This window comes from Macrobrachium rosenbergii, chromosome 17 (genome assembly GCF_040412425.1).
Source record: "Macrobrachium rosenbergii isolate ZJJX-2024 chromosome 17, ASM4041242v1, whole genome shotgun sequence".
NCBI lineage: Eukaryota > Metazoa > Arthropoda > Malacostraca > Decapoda > Palaemonidae > Macrobrachium > Macrobrachium rosenbergii.
In genome coordinates this window covers 39,691,130-39,714,720 of record NC_089757.1, presented here as the reverse complement: position 1 = coordinate 39,714,720, position 23,591 = coordinate 39,691,130, and the positions used below count along the sequence as shown (strand labels likewise).

The 23,591-nt window shown below is 40.1% G+C and overlaps 1 protein-coding gene across 2 annotated transcripts in view; it reads right to left on the bottom strand.

Annotated features, from left to right (window-relative positions):
* Epg5 (ectopic P-granules autophagy protein 5) overlaps positions 1-23,591 on the bottom strand; it is a 474,230-nt gene that overhangs the window by 216,749 nt on the left and 233,890 nt on the right. For both annotated transcript variants that reach the window (XM_067119916.1, XM_067119917.1), the window contains 3 exons: positions 11,247-11,424; positions 10,880-11,077; positions 10,516-10,647 (listed from right to left, as the gene is read on the bottom strand). In XM_067119916.1, the coding sequence (XP_066976017.1) occupies positions 10,516-10,647; positions 10,880-11,077; positions 11,247-11,424 (508 nt within the window). The remainder of the gene's footprint in view (positions 1-10,515; positions 10,648-10,879; positions 11,078-11,246; positions 11,425-23,591) is intronic.

The following is a 23,591-nucleotide window of genomic DNA, read 5'->3' as shown; positions in this document are numbered from 1 at the left end:
AAGAAATCTGTTTCTTGTAAACATTGTGGATACCCTAATGATAGTGGGAAATGTCGTTTTAAAGATAGGGTATGCAATCAGTGTCAGAAAAAGGGGCATTTAAAACAAGTTTGAACTGCTGTTGTAAGTAGTAGTAGAAGTGATGTACAGAAAAATGGTCATAAATCTGTAGTATATATAAAGAGGAAAAGTGCTAAAGCAATTGATGGTGTAACTGTTTTGAGTGACAGCGAAGATAAAGTTTTATCAGTTACCACTATTCATGCTATAAAAGATGAAATTAAGGTGACAATTAGGGACCAAGCTGTTCCTTTTGAGGCTGATTTTGGTGCTGCAGTTAGCACTGTAAGTGAAGACTGGGCTCAAACCTTAGGTTTACCTATTGAGGACTGTGAGAAACATTTAAAGGCATATGATAATGTCAACATAAATGTGTTAAGTAAAGTTTCTGTACATGTTGCTGATAATGATCACAGCGTCAGTCAGATTTTTTATGTTGTTGAAAATAAGAATTCAAATCCTTAAAGATTTGATAGGTAAAATTGGTATTTACTTGATGGGCATAGTTAATTCATCTAAAGTAAATGTTCACGATTTGTTTGATAACTACGAGGTGGACCCTAAGAAACCAACTGTAGGTTTGGTTGCCAAAATTCATGTGAAAGGTGGCTCAGTACCTAAGTTTAGAAAGCACAGAACTGTTCCTTTTCATTATAAGTCTATGTTTGAAGATGCTTTGATGACTTGGGTTAATAATGATATAATTCAGTCTGTCAGTTCAACTGAATGGGCAGCTCCTATTGTTACCGTTATGAAATCTGATAACTCTGTTCATAATTGTGGTGATTTCAAGGAGTTGAATCAATGTCTAGATTGTGATCAGTATCCATTACCAAAGACTGATGAATTATTGCCAGAGATTGGTGAAGGGAAAGTGTTTTCCACTATTGATTTAAAAAATGCTTACTTACAAATACCAGTGGATGAAGAGAGCCAGAAGTACTTGGTAATTAATACCTATAAGTGTTTGTTTAAGTTTAAAACTTTACCTTTTGGTCTTTCTTCTTCCCCTGCTATTTTTCAAAGGTTTACTGCTGGTTTGTTATCAGACGTTGATGGTGCTGGTGCATATTTAGACGATATAATTATCAGTGGGGAAACTGAAGAGGAGCATGACCTTAGATTTAGTAAAGCATTAGATATTTTGCAAGAGCATAATATTCAGATTAATAAGAAAAACTCTGCTGTCACGGTATCTTCATTAGAGTTTTTGTTTTAAACAGATTTAGATATTTCTTTCTTGATAGGAAGTTTGAAGCTAGGACTGACCACAAACCACTACTTGGCTTATTTTGCAAAGGACGTCAAATTCCACACCAAGCCAATGCACATATTCAGCATTGGGCTTTACTGCTATCTCAGATGATTTTGACCTTGTTTATAAAATAGGTAGTCAGAATGTTGTGGCATATGCACTTAGTAGGTTGCCTATTAAGGATGATACTGAGATTCATAACCCTGTTGAATATATTAAGCTGGTAGAAGCAGTAGATTTTGATAATATTTCTTTTAAGGTTATACAGAAATATACTAAAGGGGATGAAGTTTTAAATTGAATCATTCAGTGTGTTAAGTTTGGTTAGTCTAAGGGGGATTCAAGATTGTTTGAGTATGGCTCTATGAAAACTTATCTAGTTTATATGATGATGTGGTACTGTATAGAAACAGAATTGTCATACTCACTCTATTGAGATGTAAAGTGTTGGATCACTTACGCAGTGGTCATAATGGTATACATGTCAAGAAAGCAGAAGCTAGGAATTGGGTTTGGTGGCCTAAGATTGATCAAGACATTGCAGAGGTTAAAGAAAGTTGCCATATTTGTTATACTAATTACCAACCAAATCAAGCTCCTGTTCTTTCTTGGCAGTCACCTGGTAAAGTATGGTCTAGACTACACATAGATTATGCTAGACTTGTGGATAATAAGTATTTTCTTTTGATTATAGATGCATTTTCTAAGTTAATGGATGTCCATGTTACTTCCTCAACGACATCAAAAGTTATTATTGAGTTGCTTAAGAAAACCTTTTCTAATTCTGGTATTCCAGACGAAATTGTATCAGATAACATGCCATATTTTGTTTCTGAGGAGACTAAGGCTTTTTATAAGAAAAATGGTATAGGTCTTGTAACTCCTGCACCATTTAACCCTTCATCAAATGGCTTAGCTGAGCGAGCTGTGAGGACTTTTAAAGAAAGCTTGAATAAGTTTAAGAGTGGATCTTTAAACACTAGGCTTTGTAGATTCTTGTACAATTATACAAAAAGTTCATATTCTAGTACTGGAAAATCACCTGCTGAACTACTGTTTGGTCGTTCCTTTAAAACCATTGAATCAGCTGAGGTACAATCACTCAAAAATGTTTTGCAACATACTTCAAAACTTTTCAGACAACAGCTTATAACAGCGACATCTGGCGCTATTTGGCAACTCAGTTGTAAGCGCATGAAACAACTGAACACTAGTGGTGGGTCCGAGAAATTACCTGCAGCTTCCCTTAAACAGGGCTTTTTCTGATACTGCTAACCGTTGTCATACTTTACTTAATTAAAGGATTTTACTATAATACTTCAGAGGTCATCGCTGTTCTTATATTTTAATATTTTCATCTCCAACTGCCATCACTATTGTTGTTTTATCTCCTTCATATGTGTGAACTTTGTAGACAGAGGCCTACGACTGTTATAAGTTGAACTATTAGTCTTATTAACATCAACAAATATGACTTTTGTAAAGATTTACTTGCACATTATTATTAATCAAATTTTTGAATGACTAATCCTATGTATATTGTGAACTAGTGAAACTTATTATAAAATATACAGAACTAGACTAACAGATTTCACGTCTGTTTTTGTAATACATAGAATATAATCGCGCGGGCGCACACGCACACACACACACACATTATAAAATATACAGAACTAGACTAACAGATTTCAAGTCTGTTTTTGTAATACATAGAATATAATCGCGCGGGCGCACACCCACACACATATATATATAATGCCATTATCATGTGTAATTTCTCATTTCTTTCATTGCTGCTTAGGCCTATCATTTTGATGCCTCTTATGAAGTTAACCGAATATATAATGCCTATTTTTGTATTTCTTATTATCTGAGTTTCTAAAGAATTAAAATTAGCAAGAAGTTCAACATTAATTTAGTTAATGCTAAATGCCAGCAGTGAAGAAGACTACCATGCTCATCAGTGGAGAACGTCTCCACATCGCAAAAGATGATTCTTACAGAAATCATCGGCCACTGGGTTATATTATAACGCAAACACTAGCCTCTGTTCGTTGTGTTTCACTGATATGAAGTGTTTCTTGGCAGGAGTATGATGAAATAATATCTTGGTCTCATGTAGCCTGTTATGGATGGTTTGAGCAGCAACTTGAAGGGAAAGCGTAATGTTCTCTCTTTATGGCAACATCGGCTTGTCAGAGGAGTTAGGCAGAGCTGCTTCAGTGATCATCCGATGATGATCCTTAACAGTAGTGCAATAATGGGGTTGTCCTCCACTTTTTACAATGAATTTATCATATTTTCTCGTTCTCTCTGTTGTTTTATTCCTCTATACATGGTTGTTTTATTTACGCTAAGCTGCCGAGCAATATCTGCAATAGAGACATTAGTCTTATGCAAGCTAATGATTGTGGTGCGGCAGAGTCCGTTGCCTATCTTATCGGTGCAAGTGACGAGACAGTTTAGTTTAATTTTCCTGCCCGAATGTGGAGTCACACGATAACATACGACGTTATGAGATTTTTTCTTATTGTCTTTGACAACAATAATGGTTGAATTCTTTCTTTCTTTATTTATATATAGTTTCATTGATGATTATTCAATACTATTTTATTAGTCAATAAGGTTTTATCTGGATTCGAAATATAGTTTTTCCTTTGAACCTTTTGCCCAATCACCTGAGTGAATTTTTTCGAAATGTTTCGTCATTTTTCGTAATATGAATTTTTCACTCTCCATTCTTTTTTATATTGTTAACCGTATGATTAATAACCAAAGTCGAATAAGAAAATTACATTTCCTTGTAAATATCAAAAGAAAAAATTACTGTTAGGTGAACGAAAACTTCTGGAACATGTTGCAAAACATTTTTGAGTGACTGTACAGTAGTTGTAAATACTAAATTTTTTATCATCTATTTGAGAGAGAGAGACTATATGTATACTGTGTATGTATATGTGTAAGAGTGTTTATGTGTGCATGTAAATGTCTGAATCTAGACTGCCAGCAATAATGTTTTTGCTTCATCGTATGCCTACCAGTGTGTAACACCTTCGTGTAACCAGTAACATGCAATACTGTAGTCTCAAATGGCGGTACTCAAAACATACAGGTGGTAATCCGAGTACCTCCGATGCCGTTTGTTTTCCTCCAAACCCTTCAAAACGAAACCATAAGAGGTCTAGCGCTGAAAACAGGAAGGTTGGTAGTACATGTGTACCACCTTCATGTACCCGGTACTATGCAATGGTCTTGAATGGTGGGACTCAGTGTACCTGCAAACACATTTTCGGTAAAGAAGGGGTTAACAGTGTGGCAAAACATCTACTTGTGCATCTGCAAATACTACCATGCAAAGTGAGAGCAAAGCCCTCTTTCTTCAGCAAGGTACCCAAATAGTTGTGCTACAGCAAGAGCACTGCTGTATAACCTATCAACTGTTCTTGGGAACCTGCAGGGAAGCAACATTTCCCACATTCTCAGGATGTTGACCTGTGGATGAAGTGAATCCTGTAGTCAGGAGAAACCTCCTTGAACAATTCTGAAAAGTATCCTAGCCCTCTGATGCAACTGTAAACTGATGCATTTTGGGAAGAGGGAGAGTTCGCAGAACTCCAACTCAGGGATTCCTGTCATCCCATTACTGAGCTAGCACTTCTGTAGCTTGCACCAGGGAGAAGGGCAATGTTGGTTAGCTGAAGGTGGTATCTTTCCATCACCAAAGAGAAATAGCAAGAATCTGCTCCTGCAAGATGACAATGGGACAAGGGCACCCTGCCAAAGCTGATCTGAATGTTCCTGCCAGGACAGGAATGGGCATTAATAACTCCCTGAATTTACTGTTACATGCAAACACAGGTACTTGTCTGGGTATCTAATGTTTGCCCCAACTGCTAAAAGGAAGATGGAGACTCTCTCCCTGAGCAGAAGCCCGGAAGACACCCACTGAAAAGCTAACACTTGTAAATACTTGCAAATTCTAGACAAAGGGAATGTAGAGACCACCCTGTAGTTCTCTCTTCTGTTCGAAACCACTTCAAATCAATGGCTCCATAGCAGACAAAAAACTTGGGAGTTCTGACATACATGTACTTGCAGTTTATCAGAACCATTTAAGCCTGACATGATTCCCTATGATGGACAACCACGCAACTTATGCTGTCCATCTAAGGAAGGAGAGTATGCAGCATACTGTATACCCCACTAATAATGAGGGTTTGGAAACCCAAATCCAGTACCAGTTGCCCTCTCACTCACAAGAGGCACCTGTTAAAAACTTCAAAAGACTGCTCCCTCATGACTTAAAAGTGCCTTTCTCCATCTTCTCTTTAAACCCTGTTAGCAAGGGTCAAGATCTTGGAGAAACTGCAGGGGAGGAAAGAAGGTATGAGTCTCAGATAAGGAAGCGTGGTAGTCTTGATAAGACCACAGTGTTTGCCTCAGAGGTCTGAAGTATTTAGGACTCCATTCCCTGTCCCCATATACTGCAGAAGGCAAGACAAGTAACCCTGCAAATGTAGTAGCTGGAGAAACGGGAAGAAGTTACAAAGTAACCTTCTGGACCCATCCATTACCCAAACCCTCCTGCCTAGCCATAGCTGGAGGAGGTTAGGGCTTAGAAAGATCATCCCTTCCTGGAGGCAAAAAGACTGGGATACTGGTATGGGTTTAGGAAGTTGACTGCTTTCCAACCCAAGAACCCAAAGGGCTAATTGCACCCAAAGGTTTGGCCACAGAGCACTTTGCTCCCACTAAGGGTTGATAATATACTAGGTGGTGGGAGGAGAACTTAGGACTCCACTCCCCTTTCCCTTGCTGGCTACATGTTACATCTGAAAGGGGTATCATGGAGTTTAACACCAATCTGAGGTTTCTTCTTACTTACCTTAAAGAAAGTGAGAGAGAATGGAAGTGTTTGACAGCAATGATGGGTATGAAAGAGAGATCCAAGATTCCTTCTGTCACCGCAATTATTCTGACTTCCCCTTCATGCAAGAACCAACAGGCTATGAATGTCTTCTCCATTGTGGAAGTAGCCGTGACTGATGCCTGATGCCAATAAAGCATCCTGCATGATTGTAAGAAAGTTGTCCACTTGATTGCTGGATACCAGGAACTCTCAGTCTGCAGATCAGAAAGTTAACCCGATCCAAAACATCACAAGCAGAACATAACCACAGCAGTCAGATAACTGCTTTGCCTTCTGAGTGAGTGAACCTCCAAGAACTCTGCATAAGTAGGTTCACGAAAGAATGGTGGTGGTTACTTCAAGTTCATTAGGTTCACTGAGAGCCCAATGATCTATTTACTGACATTGCTGTAGGATTACTGAAAGGAAGTAAGGACCCCCAAAAGTATAAAACCCAAAAGGCAAGAGTTGGACTATCCATGGAGAGATTGATGCACCAATGGCTAAGTTCTTCTTAAGGAAGTAACATACATGGCCCGCAATACCAATTACTAAAAAATTATTTTGAAAACCTAACCTCTCACAATCGTAGTCCATTAGCTCATAGATTTTCTCACATGATAATGTGGGTTCAAACATAACCTGTTGAAATTGTGACAGCGAATCTGTACTCTTCCATTATATCAGTAAAAAGACTCCTAATTTACTAAAGCAGAGATGTTTGCATGTGCCAGCATGCAAGTCCTAGTCAACAGACTAGAATCTCTCATGCATGTAATAATACAAAAAATCAAAGCCAAACATTCTGTATTTCTTGCACACACTAAAAACCTACACACACACTGACAGAGAGGATATGACAGCCATCCAATCTTCTGGGAAGCTTAGACTCATGAAAGGTTGCTCAAGAGAGCAGCAGAAGGCGCAACCATGTACAAGACCACCGCAATCTGAGTGTAACAAGGCTGCATGTGAACCAATCTTCTCAGTGCTCGAAGTATACTGTAAACAGTGCTCTGCCATACACCACCAACCTAACATTCATTTAGTCTGATGACTCTATGCACACTGAAGGGAGGAGATGGCATGTACTCAACTGCACCTGCCTGGGAAGGAAAGGGAGAAGAGTCAATGTGCGGGTGCAAAGGAGTTCAAGGTCACTAAACTCTCCCTACACTCATAAGAGATAGTGAAGTGGTTCAAAATACAGGCGGTCCCGGTTTCTGACGGGGGTTCCGTTCTTCTTGGTGCAAAGGAGTTCGAAAAGGTCAAAAATCTAAACTCTCTTTTAATGCTCTGGGTGCATTGAAAACTCATTATTATTGAGTTTTACATCAAGAAATCAAAGTGATTATTCTGCCATTTTGGCCATATTTCTTTCGGAAAATACCTGATGAATATAGACTTTTTTAGGTTCCATAGCAAAGAGGGCCACACCAGTCTTCTCCCACCTCACCTGTTCCCAATCCTGTCCCAAAATAGAAGTGCCTCTCATCACAGAAAGCAGATGAGATATAGTGGTTGCCATCTGAACAGAGTTCACACCCTGAAACTGCCACTTTCCCACCCCTATACTTGGTTACAACTAAGTAAATAGACAAGAGGAGAAGAACAAGAATGTGTACAAGGTGATGTAAGGAAGAACCTGTCCAGTTGCTTGGCTGTGCTAAGCAAGGAGAGAGAACACCTTGCCCATGCCTGCCTATTGCAACTCAACAGAGCTGTAACCAACACCAAGCCTGCAGACCTGGTCCAGGGAGACGGGGGGTGGGGGCAGATACATACAGGAGTAGAAACATGAACCTTAGGGTGCATAGTGGGATGGTGAGAGGGCATTCCTCAAGTCCAGAAGGTATGTGAGATGGCAACAGCCCTTCCTGAGGTATAACGATCACCAGGCGGTGAAATGGCACCACAGCTGCAAGGATCCATCCCAGTGTGAGCCCAAGGATGAACTAGGGAACGGGGAGGGAGCCATCCTCTCATCCAAGTGAGCAGGCACAGAGCAACAACCATGCCAGAGGTACAATGATAATGGCCAGTGATCTGGTGCCTCCGCTTACTTGCAGTGACAAAGGGCATGCAAGAAAAGTCCTGGACTTCCTACACGAGGCCTTAGACTTCCCTGGCTTCTTCCTCCTGAGCAGAGAAGATAGTCTGAAGACGAGAATGAAGTGAAGCTTGAAGATGATAATGATCAGAAAAGAGAAAGTGAAGAGGAAGAACTTTTTTTCCCTTTTCCCTGGCTGGAACAGTGCTCATCTTCCACACTCAAGGACTGGTCTGGAATGGAAGATGCTGGAATATCTGTTGGAGGGTCAGCTACTGGAAGAGTTACTGCAAATGGAGAATCCCTTTCCTTACAGTAGACTGAGAAAGTCATAAAAACAGCAGCTGTGTAAGGTGGCCTGGCCTTCTTATTACTAACCTAGTCATCAAAGAGTGAAGCCACAGATGGACTAACATTGAATATTATGAGTAGGCTTATAGATACTTGTACGACAACTATCAAGTGCCACATAATCCTCATTCCTGACAAGATGAAAAGGTTTCAATACAATTTTGGCGAGCGAAAAAAGGACTGGAAGGGTACAACAGTGTCAGAAGCCAGCGAATGCCCCCTGTCCTACCTCCTACTGTTACCAAACTACCAATCTTCTTGTGCTAGGTTGCACATGAAAGATGAAAAACAGTACAATCTTTATCGCTACAAAAAAGGCAACGCTAATGTAGGGCTACCGATAAGGACAAGAAGCAACAACTTGGCAACTCAAGTACCCCACACTGGCATCGGTCATGTTTCTTCCACATAATGAAAGAAAACAAGACCCAAGAGACAATATACTATTAACAGATACACAGCACAAAAAGAATCCAATGCAACTGCAAAGAAAACAAGGGTGGAAGATGTTCATCAAGTCCAATGGTCACATAGGGAGAGATTGGCAAGCATGTCCTCACTCCTCAATGGCCCACTCACCCATCCCCCTTTAACCCTTCAGGGACGGCATAATTTATCAATGTGCAGCAACCCAGACCGGGGAAACTTTGAGGTCGGCAAAATAAAAAAAAAATCACATCAATGGAAAGAGAATGACACGTACATTCACACTATAAATAAAAAAATGCTAAAAAATTTTCCCTAGCTTCCACGAGAAGTTGAAAATGACTATTTACAATCCCTTGTGGGGCCTCATTTGCAAGACAATCGTAAATTTTACCAACTTATGTTTTTCTAATAAATAAGTTTTTTGGATTTTGTAAAATAATTATTACTGCTCATGCAATACCAAAACAGATAAGAAATAAAAGCAATAACAAATTTTTTGCATATTTGTTGTAAAATATTCACGTGAGTTTACGAGAAGGAAGATTCAGTAACTTTTTTTTTTACTTTTACATGCTTTTTCTAATATTTCTTTGCAATTTTCTTTGTAAAATTACATTTAGAACCGACATACTATCATAAAAGACAAAAACAAAAAACAACAGCAACCCCTTCGCATACTTACAAGCAGATTTACAAAAAGACTCATGTGAGAGAGAGATGGCAGTACCTTCCCTCTTGAAGTCACAAGCATTACTGATACTGGCCTAGCTCTCACGTCTGTATAAAAGTTGCCATTAGTGAATTTATAGCATGCAGAAGTATTGGCACCTTTGTTTCGAATCATTATTACCATAACACTGGTGCGTAATTCTGCTTCACACTGGAGCGCAATCCGTCCACCTCCACAAACCTGTTTTACTTCACACTCAAGCTCAATCCGTCCACTAAGGGTTAACCAACAGTTAACTACCTTGTTACAAGTTTAGCAGCCATTCCAGCTTGTGCTGATAAATACTCCTAATATAAAAGGTCATGTCAATTCGACCCACCTGGACTTTTACTAATTAAAACCAGCTCCCTTAAAATAAACACCTATCTATTTTGTATCCAATTCATGTGAATGAAAGAAATACAAAAGGTGTGAGATGCAAATCATAAGAGTAAAAATAAACAATGAAAAGCAGATTATCTTTCCATGTTCTTTAGAAACTGATTATACCATCTACCTACTGATGAGAAGAATATAATATAATGAGATAAACAGAAAAGACTGTATTTGATGAATGCCATTGAAACTACAATTGTTGTCAATAACACTGCCCTAAAAAAAGACTCTTTCCAAATAATAATAATAATAATAATAATAATAATAATAATAATAATAATAATAATAATAATAATAATAATAAGGAAAATTACAGAAAAGATACTGCAACACAATATGGCCCCAGGGACAATTACCTCTAACACCACCATCAAACTAGATGCCGCTTGTGGAAGGAGGGATGACAAAGCAGCTCCAATTGTATTCACAAGCTGAGTTTGATCACTACAACTTGGTCTTATATCAACCAGCCATCTCTCTATGTCAAACTGAAATAACAAGAGCAGCTGATTTAGCACACACAGAATGTGGGATTACCGCTAAAGAGTTGCAATACTGGGAATACTGAGAAGGAATTTTCTGAATGATTTAAGAGTTTAGAACCGATGTTCATGATCATTTCAAGCTGATACAATATTAGTCACAAAATGATTAGGAAAGTCCTGCTTATTGTTTTGGTCTAATTAGCATAAATCTTATACAGAAAGACACATTTATTACCTTGGACAAAAGCATGAAAGTATGATCAGGTGATATAAGAGCATGAGGACTGAGAGACGAGTACAGAGTGAGGTATGTATGAACTGGAGTTACTGCAGGTGTAAAATGAGGGGCTAAAAGTCCCCCAAAATGTCCATCCCATTCTAATACTTGGGCAACAAGACTTTCTTGGCAATCTGCATGACCACAAATAAACTCCTGTGAAAATTATGGAAACATTAGCATTATCTCCTGAGGAAAAATGAATAGCAAGATTTCTGTATGACTAACATTTCACACAACATGGTAATACCAAATACAACAAAAAGGTATATTTCATGAATATGTTACACATAGCAAGGAATGATTATTAATTCAAAATTATTACCTGGCCCAAAACTTCTGCACAAGAAGTAATAAGCTGTTTAGCAGGTGGGTAGAAATTGGTTTCATCTGATGTCAGTTGAACAATGTGGTAAAAAAGTTTACGGCCACTTATTAGCACTAACATCCATCTCTGCTTGTTTTTATTTCTGTCCAATTTTCGATATTCATTCACAAGATCCCTAGGAATTGTTTAAATGTGTATTAATCCACTATTTTATTTTAAACAAAATAGCACATCCAGATCATCACAATCAAGGCTATCAAAGATAAATTCCCACAAAAAAGGTCTTTTGAAAATAAATTTATAAATAAAAAAAAATACTTTCCATGTCAAACCCGTTATTAATTCTACAGAATTCCACTGTTAATAAAATATGGTATAAATAATTATAAAAAAAAGTACATCCAGATAAGTCTTTCTAGGACCATAAAGTAAGGTACACAACTTACTAGAAAAAATGCTAACTTTCTTTCCAAATATACTTGATAAAATATTAGCAACAAGAGATTAAAAATAACACATTTGTAAAGTAACTTGTATTTTTCCTAACATACAAACCTGAAGGTCTTTAAATAGGATTTAGCTTGCGGATGCAAGCTGGAACGGCCATTTAACTTCCAGACAAGGTCGTTAACTACCAACAGCAGGGGGAAGCCCTGCCCACTCATTGGCCTGCACTCCACTTTGCCTTTCAGCCCAGGTATCAGAATGAGGAGTGGCTTAGGTGGGCCATAAATGTCAAGACCTTCAGGTTTGTGTGTTAGAAAAAATACAAATTACTTTAAAAATCTGCTATTTCTTCCTACACAAATACATACCTTTGGTTAGGTAGGCCATAAATGTCAAGACCTTCAGGTTTGTGTGTTAGAAAAAATACAAATTACTTTAAAAATCTGCTATTTTTTCCTACACAAATACATACCTTTGGTCTTTAAGTAGGAGACTTACACATTGGAGGGCGGAGTCTGCATAAATCTCCGGTTCTACCCAACCTGGAATACCTTCCTGATCTGGAAGAGCTGAGGAGGGAATCCCACACCTCTTGCTTCTTGGACATATGGAATGTTGCAACTGCTAGACTTCTGGGCTTAAAGTAATGAATTGCATCATTACTTTGAAAGGCTCAGAAAGACCCAAAGGTGTCAGAGGAAATAAAACTTGCTAATAAGACCAATGGGTTGTATTATTGTCTATCTTCCCTTGTCTAGAGAAAAGGGGGACATGCATCCCAACCATCTACACAATATGAAGGACAGGGTGCCCTTGATGAAGTCACCCGCAAACCCATCTGTCCAGCATGTGACGCCTCACTACCTGTCTCTTTGTCTAAAGAGAGAGACCGGTAAAAGAAAGAAGGTTGGAGACCAGTCACTCACACCCCTTCTCTCCCACTTACCGAACACCTTAGATGAGATGCACGTGTCCCCTAAGGGAACCAGATGAACCACACAACCTGTTGGGCAGGGCCTACAAGTTCCAAGGAAAAGCATGTCCAAAGGCTTATGGGCAAGTCCTAAAGATAATATGAGGTAAATAAGGTATGGTGAGACCACATTCCTACCCAATTACCTGTTGAACCAACAGGTTCTTCCTGAATGCAAGGGACAGGGAGATGCCCCTAACTTTGTGATCTCTCGCCTGGACCGAACTCTTGTCTAACTTGTCAGACGAAGAGCAAGCCCACTGCTGTCTCACGAAGCTCGAAAGTGGATTTTCTCTTGGACACCTCTCCCTTGGCCAAGTCAGTACTAATGAAGAGGCGCCAACACTCAGGCCTGAGATGCCGAGTTCTCTTAAGGTAGTACTGCAGCACTCTAACTGGACAAAGTAGCATCTCGTTCCCATCATACCTACAAAGTCCTTCAGGAGGGGACTGAAAAGGACTCAAATCCAGCATCAGGGACCTATGAATTCTGAGTCTCAGTCATGAGTTCTGGGACCAACTCGAGTGTAACGGATCCCCTTTCCATCGAGTGCTTAGCATCAAATGCCATAAAGTTCGCCTAATCTCTTTGCCAAAGGTAGAATAAGCAAAGAAAAACAGTCTAAAGAGTCAGAACTCTGTCTGACGACCCTCTCAACAGCTTGTACGGTGTATGAGCTAGGTTCCTTAAGATGAGAATCACACCCACTCAGGGGACTGAGTTCCCTGGATGGGCAAGACTGTTCGAACTTCTCAGAAGTATAAAGAGCCCTCACAGGGGTGAGAGATATATTTCCTTCAACGGTAGGACTTGGCCAAGGGCAGCTCTATCGCAATTAATGGCCGAGACAAAAAGAAGCTTATGGCAAAGAAGGGTGAGAAAGTCTGCTATATTCTGAATAGAAGCTCTGATTGGAGAGATACCGCATCAACTACACCAACTACAGAAGAGTGTTATTTCCCCTGGTACGCAGCTGCTGAATATTCCACAAGTGTCCAGACATTTCCTTGTTATGTACCGAGAAGCAACCCTAATTGCTGGATAGTCTCCAGGCATGAAGTGCCATCACCTCTCCAATGCCTGGTAATACCTCTCACATGCAGCTGGTGTAGAGGCTATGCCATGGGGGAATCTCTCTCATAAAACAGAGCCAGCAGGTCTGGGAACCATTCGGTGTGTGGCCACTGGGATCCACCAGAGTCAAATTGAAATTCGGGGTGATCACCTGACAAATCAGACAAAAATGGAGAGGAAGGCATAAGCCTCTAAAATGTTCCCTGGGTGATGGAAAAACGTCCTCCATCACAACCCATGGCCCAGCACAAATGAGCTGTTTTCCCAGTAACTTCTGTAGTACCGGTTACAGAGAGATAATGGCTGGGACTCACCATAACTAGGAGAGTCTCTCCGCAATGTCTTGGTGTATGGATTCTGTCCCTATAAACAGGCTCTGGCAACTGAGCTTGTCCATCCCATTAAGAGGCCCTGGAATGTACCTGGCTGACAGCTCCACCAAGTGCACTACTGCCCACTCGTGTACATGCACCGTCAACCTGTGCAGCTGGTAGGACACCAGTCCCCCGCCCCTGCTTGTTGACATATGATACTATCGTAGTGTTGTCACTCGTCAACAGCCTGGAGTGCTCCACTACTTGGTCCCAAAGCTCCCGTTAAAAAAGCTGACCTGAGTTTCAGGACACTCATATGGAAATGTCTGTCGTTCTGGTCCCACACACCTATAACGAACATTCTTACAGGTGTGTGCTCTATCCCTAGTAGATGCATCCGAAAAACAAGAGCACCTAGGGAGAGGGAGTACCCAATGGCACCCCTAAAGAGAGGTTCTGTTGTTTAGCTACCAAGCTAGCTCTCTCACTTCCTCTGACAGAGGGAGATGAGTGAAAGGTGGGTCTCTCATTGAGGACCCATCCACCTTCATCCTCTACTAAAGAGTGTAGAGGTGGAGCTGCCCCTGAGGGCCCAAATCTACACTGGAGGCAGTGAACCAGAACGTCGTGTCACTGCTGAGCAGGTTGTCCCTACCGAGACAAGAACTCCTGCGTTGCCTCTCTGAACCTGCTCATATGAGAATTCAAAGGGAGGGCCTTGCTGCTGCCATGTCTATCAGCCTGTTCAGATACTTTACCCTCTGATATCTGACAAACACTCAAGAAGTTAATCTCTGTCCTAATGACTGCAGCAACGAGCTCGCCAGGACCAGCCAATCTCACTGGTACCTCTATAGACATACCTATACAACCGAGCTCAAGAAGAGATAAAAATGAACACTTGAGTGAACCCTTTGGGGGAGTGGTAGAGAGTTCAAAACAAGTGCCTTGAACTAGAACACACAACCCCCCCCTCCCCTGCCAGTAAAGAGGTGATGCTTGTGGAGGACTGATGGGTGGGTTTTGAATATACACATCCCTCAAATCCCCAAAAAGCAAGAAGTCGCCCTCTCTGATGGAATCCAGAACAGAACGGACTGTTCCATCTAAGATCAGTTCTAGTGACTGAACCAGTTCAGTGGGAAGAGGGATAGAAGACTCCTACAGTGCCTTCTGGGAGCATTGCATTCACCTCTTCCCACAGGGCAATGTCCTTCTGTGAGCCGGGAAAGAACATTCAGAACGGGGCTGGTAGTAGCAGAACCATATCTGATGGGCACTCGCTACCCATACTTCCGCTCCATGTCGCTGCCAAGCTTGCCCAATGGCCTGACAGGCACCCATCCCCATTGACAGCAATCAGGAAGAACTGCCGCACCCCCAACATCCTCCGTCTCCTACAGAGACAGAAGGAGTCTGGGACTTTCCCTGACCTAAGGGGGAAGTGCCAGCCTGAACTGAGGGTCAAACTGCATTGCCATGCAAAGACCTGAAGGTCTTAGCCACTGCCTGGTGAACAAGCCAAAACCTATCCACCATGGCCTCCCCATCCCTCTAGCAAAGAGAGGAGGGAGGATCCTAGAACCAGCCCGTCCCCAAGTGCCAGGGAGGATCCCAGAACCAGTCCGTCCCCAAGTGCCAGGGAGGATCCCAGAACCAGTCCGTCCCCAAGTGCCAGGGAGGATCCCAGAACCAGTCCGTCCCCAAGTGCCAGGGAGGATCCCAGAACCAGTTCGTCCCCAAGTGCCAAAGTCGACTTAGGGCTAACAGACCTAGAAGTCTGAATTAGCAAAGTGTCTCACCCCCCTACAAGTTGCTGTCTAGTGGAGGAGGTAGAAATATCACTACCTCCAAGAGTAACAGTCTCTTGAGAGCTGCATTCTCCTCGGGTGTACATAGGCCTAAGGAAAAAACTATCTTGGCCAATGATAGACCCAAAGATTGATCTACAAGACTAGCTGGAATACAACTCTGGCAGTCATTTCCAGTGCCACTGCCTCTGCTTGCAATAGGGAGATTCCATCCGTACGGAGACGTTCTTGGGACAGACTGCGAAACATACCAGTCAGGTTCAGGTGAACTTAAAAGACAGCAATGATCTCTCTGAGAGAACATGATATTTCTTTTGATGGGCTAGAGGCAGAGGAAGTGCCTTGCATGAACGGCTGGACCTGGGAACATTCTATTGCCTGGGGAGCACGGAGCAAGAAGAGATGATGTCTCTTCCTTGGGATCATTAAAAAGACGTATCATTCTAATGATTTCCACAATAGGCCTCTGTAACTCCACAGGAGAGAAACACTCACCAGAGCCCCAGGCTATCTCTTAATCATTTGGCGTACATCCTGTCCAGTCCAAGGACCAGGCTAGGAATATAGGCCTCCGTGGTCCATAGCCCCGAACCTGTCAGGCTCCTGTCTCCTGGAAAAAATTCTGAGGAGGAGAACAAGTGAGATATTGTGAACACACTTGCACCACCTGCTGAAGACTGAAGTCCAAGTGGGAAAACAAGGCCGTGGGTGGTCGTCAACCCACAATGACGATGTCCGCCCAGGTTAGGGAAGGAGGTCGGGCTCATGGGAACATGAGCAGGGGCTGTCCATGGGCATGCTTCAATCTATTTGAGAGGCAAAGGCTTCTACAAGGGAAGAAGACTGAGCAGGGGGCCTTCTCTTGCCTTGCCCAAGCAACTGAGCAAGTTGCTGGGTCACTGTCCCTGGATCCCTGGTCTGCTCTCTTGAAGAGCAAGGAAGGGGTTGAGGAAGCACCTGCATGCTCTCAGCTCACTTTTCCTCACTGGTTTGAGCTGGCAGCTGGCACCGGATTGGTAGACCAGGGACCTCTGATGCCCCTGGTAGATGGGCTACCAGGGTTGGTACCGGTGGCCTGCCTGATGGTTCCTGTACACCAGGGTTTTTCACTTACACCCATGCGGTCAGCAATGGGAGCTACAGTACCACAGAGAGAATGAGGATGGTACCGACAGCCCGGGTGGGTGGCCTAGCGAGGCCGGTACCGGTACACCGGGGGTCCAAAGAACCCCAGGTTGCAGTTGCACCCATGCACTCGGCAACGGAAGTAGAGGTATTGATACCACAGTACTGCTAGCGAGAGAGAAGGCCTGGTACCGGTAGACCTGGTAGGCAGGCTGCTGGGGCCAGTACTGGTAGACCGGGTAGGTGATTGATTGACTGATTTGTGGCTATTAAAACTGGCGTCACAGCATCTACGTTATTGTAATAAAATTAAATAGGAAATTAAAAAAATAAATTAATAAATAAGTTTAAAAGGAGTCTCATATAAGAAATATTGTACAGGCAGTCCCCGGTTATTGGTGGGGTTCCATTTCTGAGGGTGTGATGATAACCGAAAATCACCGCTAACCGAAAATCGGCAATTTTTGGCACTTTTTCGGCGATTTTCGGGGGTTATCAGCGCCGAAAAGCGCTGATTTTCGGTTATCGGGGCCTCTGTTAGGTATGTATCGGCACCAATACCCAATTATCGACGCCGATAAGCGGAAATCAGCGATTTTCAGCACCGAAAATTGCCGCTTTTCATCGCTAGACAAGCGCCATAAAACCGGATCGCTGTTAAGTGAGCCCGCTGTTAACCAGGGACTGCCTGTATGTATATATATATATATATATATATATATATATATATATATATATATATATATATAATCATATTTGTAAAACATATATAATATACAGTACATACTCTATATCATACTGTACATGATCTAAATTTTGTTGAGGAGGCCTGCATCCCTAACAAAGATATGTAGCTGCTCTAAATTACAGTCCTCCCAAAAACTGATGCAAAGATGAAATGTTCATTTCTGTCACGTCCCCAAGAGAGGAACCTAGGTTTTAGATTCCCAAGACTGGGATATTCAACCAACAAATGTCTCACAGTCAAGGGCACAATGCAGTCATCACACAATGGAGTATTTTCACCTGACATCAAGAATCCATGAGTGGGTTTTGTATGTCCAATCCTAAGCCTGCACAACATTGTTTTTTGTCTCCTTGGCATATAAGGATATGACCAAGGAGACACTGACGACATAATGCTGTGCATTTTTTGATTTGTTAAAATACTTTCCCAAAGGGACTGCCAAAACTTTTTCATTTTCTGACCTACTACAGGATATAGCGTATATACTGGCGTATAAGGCGACCTTTTAACCTTAAAAAATCCCCCCAAAAATGGGGGGTCGTCTTATACGTTGAGTATAAAAAAGCAAACCTTAAATCCTGCCGAGATTTTTAATGATAGGCTAACCCCTTAAGTGTCAATATTCGTGTCAACAGCTAACTATCATCACAACTATCGATACTGTAAACAAAACAACTATAATAACGGTAAAAACCGTATGTACTATAATTCAAGTGAATTACTAGTGACACAACTATCAATAATGAAGACAAAACAACTCTAATTACAGCAATTACCATAGGTGATTATGTTAGGATGAGCGAGCTCTCACTTGTTGCTAGCTTTATCCAGAGTACCATTATTATAAGGCAATAATATTAGACAGTTTTCTTGTTGATACTTATTATACAGTGCCCTTTTAACATTGATAGATAATTTGAACTTACCAAAAGGGTAAACCAGGGTAGTCTAACTTTCTTGTTTACAAAACAGCTGTGTACGTAGTTCCCATTGTTGTTTACTAAAGGCCAATATTTCCTTGGTAGTATTTTATAATCAAAATAAAGGGTTTTGTGATATCGATATCCTTAATATTAGGGTTCTTTCCAATTGTAAAGGAACACATTCATGCAGATCTACTTCCAACGGATATTAGTCTGCTGATAGTGACGTCACAGGTGTTGAGCATTTGTCATGGTGTTTATATTTTTCCTTAGGGAATACAGAAGTATTTTTTCATAATGGTGGGCTTTGCCAAACATTTTAAAATCTTGAAGATACTGGTTTTACACATCTCTGGTACAATAATTCCAATAATCATTGATTTTATCTATATACCAACTAACTTACATCAGCTGATAGCATTATCTAATTTAATAAATTGGGTGTCGTCTTATACGGCGAATATACCTCTAAACCTACATTTTTACATGAAAAATAAGGGGTCATCTTATACGCTGAGTCACCTTATACGCCGGCATATATGGTACAGTACATTCCAATATGGTAGTAAACATCATTTGGGTTCTGGGAAGCTGACTGCTGACTTAGCAAGTTGATCAGCTTGCTTGTTCCCAACCACCCCAACATAACAAGGCACCCAGCAAAAATTTATTTCTTTACCTCTTCCTTTCACTAAAAGCAGCCATTCCAATATCTCTCAAATCAGGGGGTTAAAGAGTTAAAAGATTCCAATGAACTACGAACACTTCTCGAATCACAATACATAGTAAAATTATTTCCATTCCGAGTTAAAATTTCCTTTAAGGCCTTAAAAATAGATGCAACAGATGATAATCTCCAGCTTTCTATATCAGGGAAGGCCACTCCACAGCCGATGCCAGCATCTGACTTTGAGCCCTCCATGAAAACTGCCATGAAGTTATCATATTGCAAGGAATGATCTAAAAATATTGACCGCACTGCCTCATTGGACATTTCTGCCTTGGTAAAATGAAAATATCTACAAAATTTTACCTCTGGAAGTTCCGAGGTGGGCTAACCAAATACCTAGCCATTAAAATCTCCATCCTTGGCATGTTTAATTGCCTGATAATACATTTTACTCTGAAAGCAAATGGTTGAGGTTGCATGGGGTGATCTTCATAAAACTGCCAATGCCTTTAATTTCTAATACAAATTCTGATTAATGACTTAGGGAGCCTCTGAAATTTGTACCAGCTCCGAACTAGCAGATGTTAGTAATGTAGATCCACAGGCATCTCACCAGTATCTACAAACATGCTCTCAGTGGGAGATGACTTAAATGCTCTTGTAGCTAACGTTATTCCTCCATGATGGATTGAATTAAGCATTTTAAGGCTATTAGGCTTGCTGAGGTTTACACTTCACACCCATATGTTAATTTTGAAAAGACTAAAGATTTGTGTAGTCTCAGCATCTGAGTTCGGTCTGCACCCTACGAAGTGTGGTACAAAACTTTCAGCACATTCACTGATTTCAAGCATTTTGTCTTGATATACTTCAAATGTGGAGTCCAAGTCAGCTTGCTATCAAAAATTATCCCAAGAAATCTTGTTTCATCAACGCATGGGATTCTCTGCCCATGTATCCATGTATGAACAGATCTGGATCAGGAGGGAACCCTCTTATATGGCAAAAATGCATGGTTACCGTTTTACTAGCAGAAAATCTAAAACCACTCATCCCAGCCCACTTGACTATACTATCAATGCACAGCTGGAGGCAGCATTCAGCCACTGTCATCCTTGTTGCTCCCAAAGATAACAAAAGGTCATCAACAAAAAGGGTATACTATGTTACATCTGGGGGAATTATTTTGGATACCCCATTAATTGCCAGGGTGAACAAGGTTACGCTTAGAACACTTCCTTGTGGCAAGCCTTCTTCTTGGTTGAGTACATTTGATATTGTTGCTCCAACCTGGACCTTAAATAACTTATTTTTTTATTGCATACTTCAAAAAACACACTGTGCAGTTGACAGATATTTACCACGCTCCAAGTACCACATCAAACGTGTGTTCACCAGTTTTTCCATGACCTTGCACAGGCACAATGGCAGTGCAATGGGATGATAATTTTCTGTCCTGAATGGGTCTTTCCCTGGTTTCACAAATGTCAGTAATTTTAGCATCTCCCATCCCTTAGGGAAGATATGTTCTTGGAAAATTCTGTTAACCCTTAAACGCCTACTGGACGTATCATACGTCGACTAAAATTGTCTGTTGGGTGCCAAGTCGACATACCGTACGTCGACTACAAAAAATTTCAACCTTCGGTCAACTTTGACTCGACCGAAATGGTCGAAAAACGCAATTGTAAGCTAAAACTTTTACATTCTAGTAATATTCAATCATTTACCTTCATTTTGCAACAAATTGGAAGTCTCTAGCACAATATTTCGATTTATGGTGAATTTTTGAAAAAAACTTTTTCCTTACGCCCGTGCGGTAACTCGGCTGAAAATTTCAGAAATTCTTTCGTCATTTTGTCGTAATTTTTGCACTGTTTTATATCAGCCGTTACGTAAAGTTTTATATATGAAAATGTGCGCAATTTCATGTAAAATACAACAAAATACAACCCATGGTTGTAGCTTTTATCAGTTTGGAAATATTTTCATATAAATCTCGATAACTGCCAAAATTTCAACCTTCGGTCAACTTTGACTAGACCAAAATGGTAAAAAAAATGCAATTGTAGGCTAAAACTTTTACATTCTAGTAATATTCAATAATTTACCTTCATTTTGCAACAAATTGGAAGTCTCTAGCACAATATTTCGATTTATGATGAATTTTTGAAAAAAACTTTTTCCTTACGTCTGCGCCAGAAATTCTTTCGTCATGTTGTCGTAATGTTTGCACCGTTTTATATTAGTCGTTACATAAAGTTTTACATATGGAAATGTGCGCAATTTCATGTAGAATACAACAGAAAATAACTCATGGTTGTAGCTTTTATCAGTTTTGAAATATTTTCATATAAATCACAATAACTGCCAAAATTTCAACCTTCGGTCAACTTTAACTCTACCAAAATGGTAAAAAAACGCAATTATAAGCTAAAACTCTTACATTCTAGTAATATTCAATCATGTACCTTCATTTTGCAACAAACTGGAAGTCTCTAGCACAATATTTCTATTTATGGTGAATTTCTGAAAAGAAAACTTTTTTCTTACGTCTGCGCGCGGTAACTCGGCCGAACATCTCAGAAATTCTTTCGTCACGTTGTCGTAATGTTTGCATCATTTTACATTAGTCGTTACATAAACTTTTATATATGAAAATGTGCGCAATTTCATGTAGAATACAACAGAAAATAGCTCATGGTTGTAGCTTTTATCACTTTTGAAATATTTTCACATAAATCACGATAACTGCCAAAATTTCAACCTTCGGTCAACTTTAACTCGATCGAAATGGTCGAAAAATGCAATTGTAAGCCAAAACTCTTACATTCTAGTAATATTCAATCATTTACCTTTATTTTGCAATAAATTGGAAGTCTCTAGCACAATATTTCTATTTATGGTGAATTTTTGAAAAAAACATTTTCCTTACGTCCGCGCGGTAACTCGGCCGAACATCTCAGAAATTCTTTCGTCACGTTGTCGTAATGTTTGCACCGTTTATATTAGTCGTTACATAAACTTTTATATATGAAAATGTGTGCAATTTCATGTAGAATACAACAGAAAATAACTCATGGTTGTAGCTTTTACCAGTTTTGAAATATTTTCATATAAATTACGATAAATAGAAAAAATTCGACCTTCGGTCAACTTTAACTCGACCAAAATGGTCGAAAACTGCAATTGTAAGCTAAAACACTTAAGTCTAGTAATATTCAATCAATTAGCTTCATTTTTTAACAAAATCATCGCAATTTAGTGTAAAATACAAAAAAAAAATAATCCGATAGCTTTAACTGTTTTGCTCACAGCGCGATTTGTATAAAATTATATATGAAAAATTTTTTTTTTGCTGTCATATACTTCAATATTTATATATGATAATGATATTTTTTTCATTTCTGATGGTTGCATACTAAACTTCAGGCAATGACAAAAAAAGGAGCCAAAAATGAACTCTTAATCTTAAAAACTAAGCGTGCTGTGATTTTTTGAAAAAAACTTTTTTTCCACTTTGGCGCTAACTCCCAAACCCTGCCGGCACAAGGGAGACACTTTTGTACACAGAGGCTCGGCGTTTAAGGGTTAATGAGGCTTAATATGAAAAATCTATTATTTTCAGGGGTACGCTTTATCACTGAATCTGTTATATCATCCAGTCCAGGAGCTGATTCACTATATTTACTTCAGGCTGATTCAAATTCTCTCATAGTAATGGTTACTGTACATTGAATTGTTCATCCCTTGATGTATTATAATAAATTTCAACCTGTTCCATTATCCCTCTTTGAGCTGAATGGGGTCTATCATCATTTTTCTTTGCAACATCAGCAAAATGTTTAGCAAACTCATTTGCCACTAAGTGGGGATATGCTACTTCACAACCACTGATCTTCACAACTGGAGGTTGAAAGGAGTAAATTTGCCTGCTATTTTTCTAACTATTCCAAACTAAAGTCAAGGGCATTTTTGATTTTGGTGAATATTTGAAAAAATTGTCCAAGATTCCTTTCATGCCATTTTAATTTCCACGTGGAAATGAGCTCCTGCTTTTCGAAATTCAATACGGTACTACTTATCTTTTCATCAGTGATATCTGGTGAAAGCTGATCTCGTAGTTCTATGAGTTTCACGGCATTTATGAGTCCACCAGGGAACTGGTTGGTGGATAAATATGACTGAATCCTGGGTATTGACGGAAGACCAACCAAAAATATAATTGTATTCAAAAAGTCAAGAGCATCATCTAC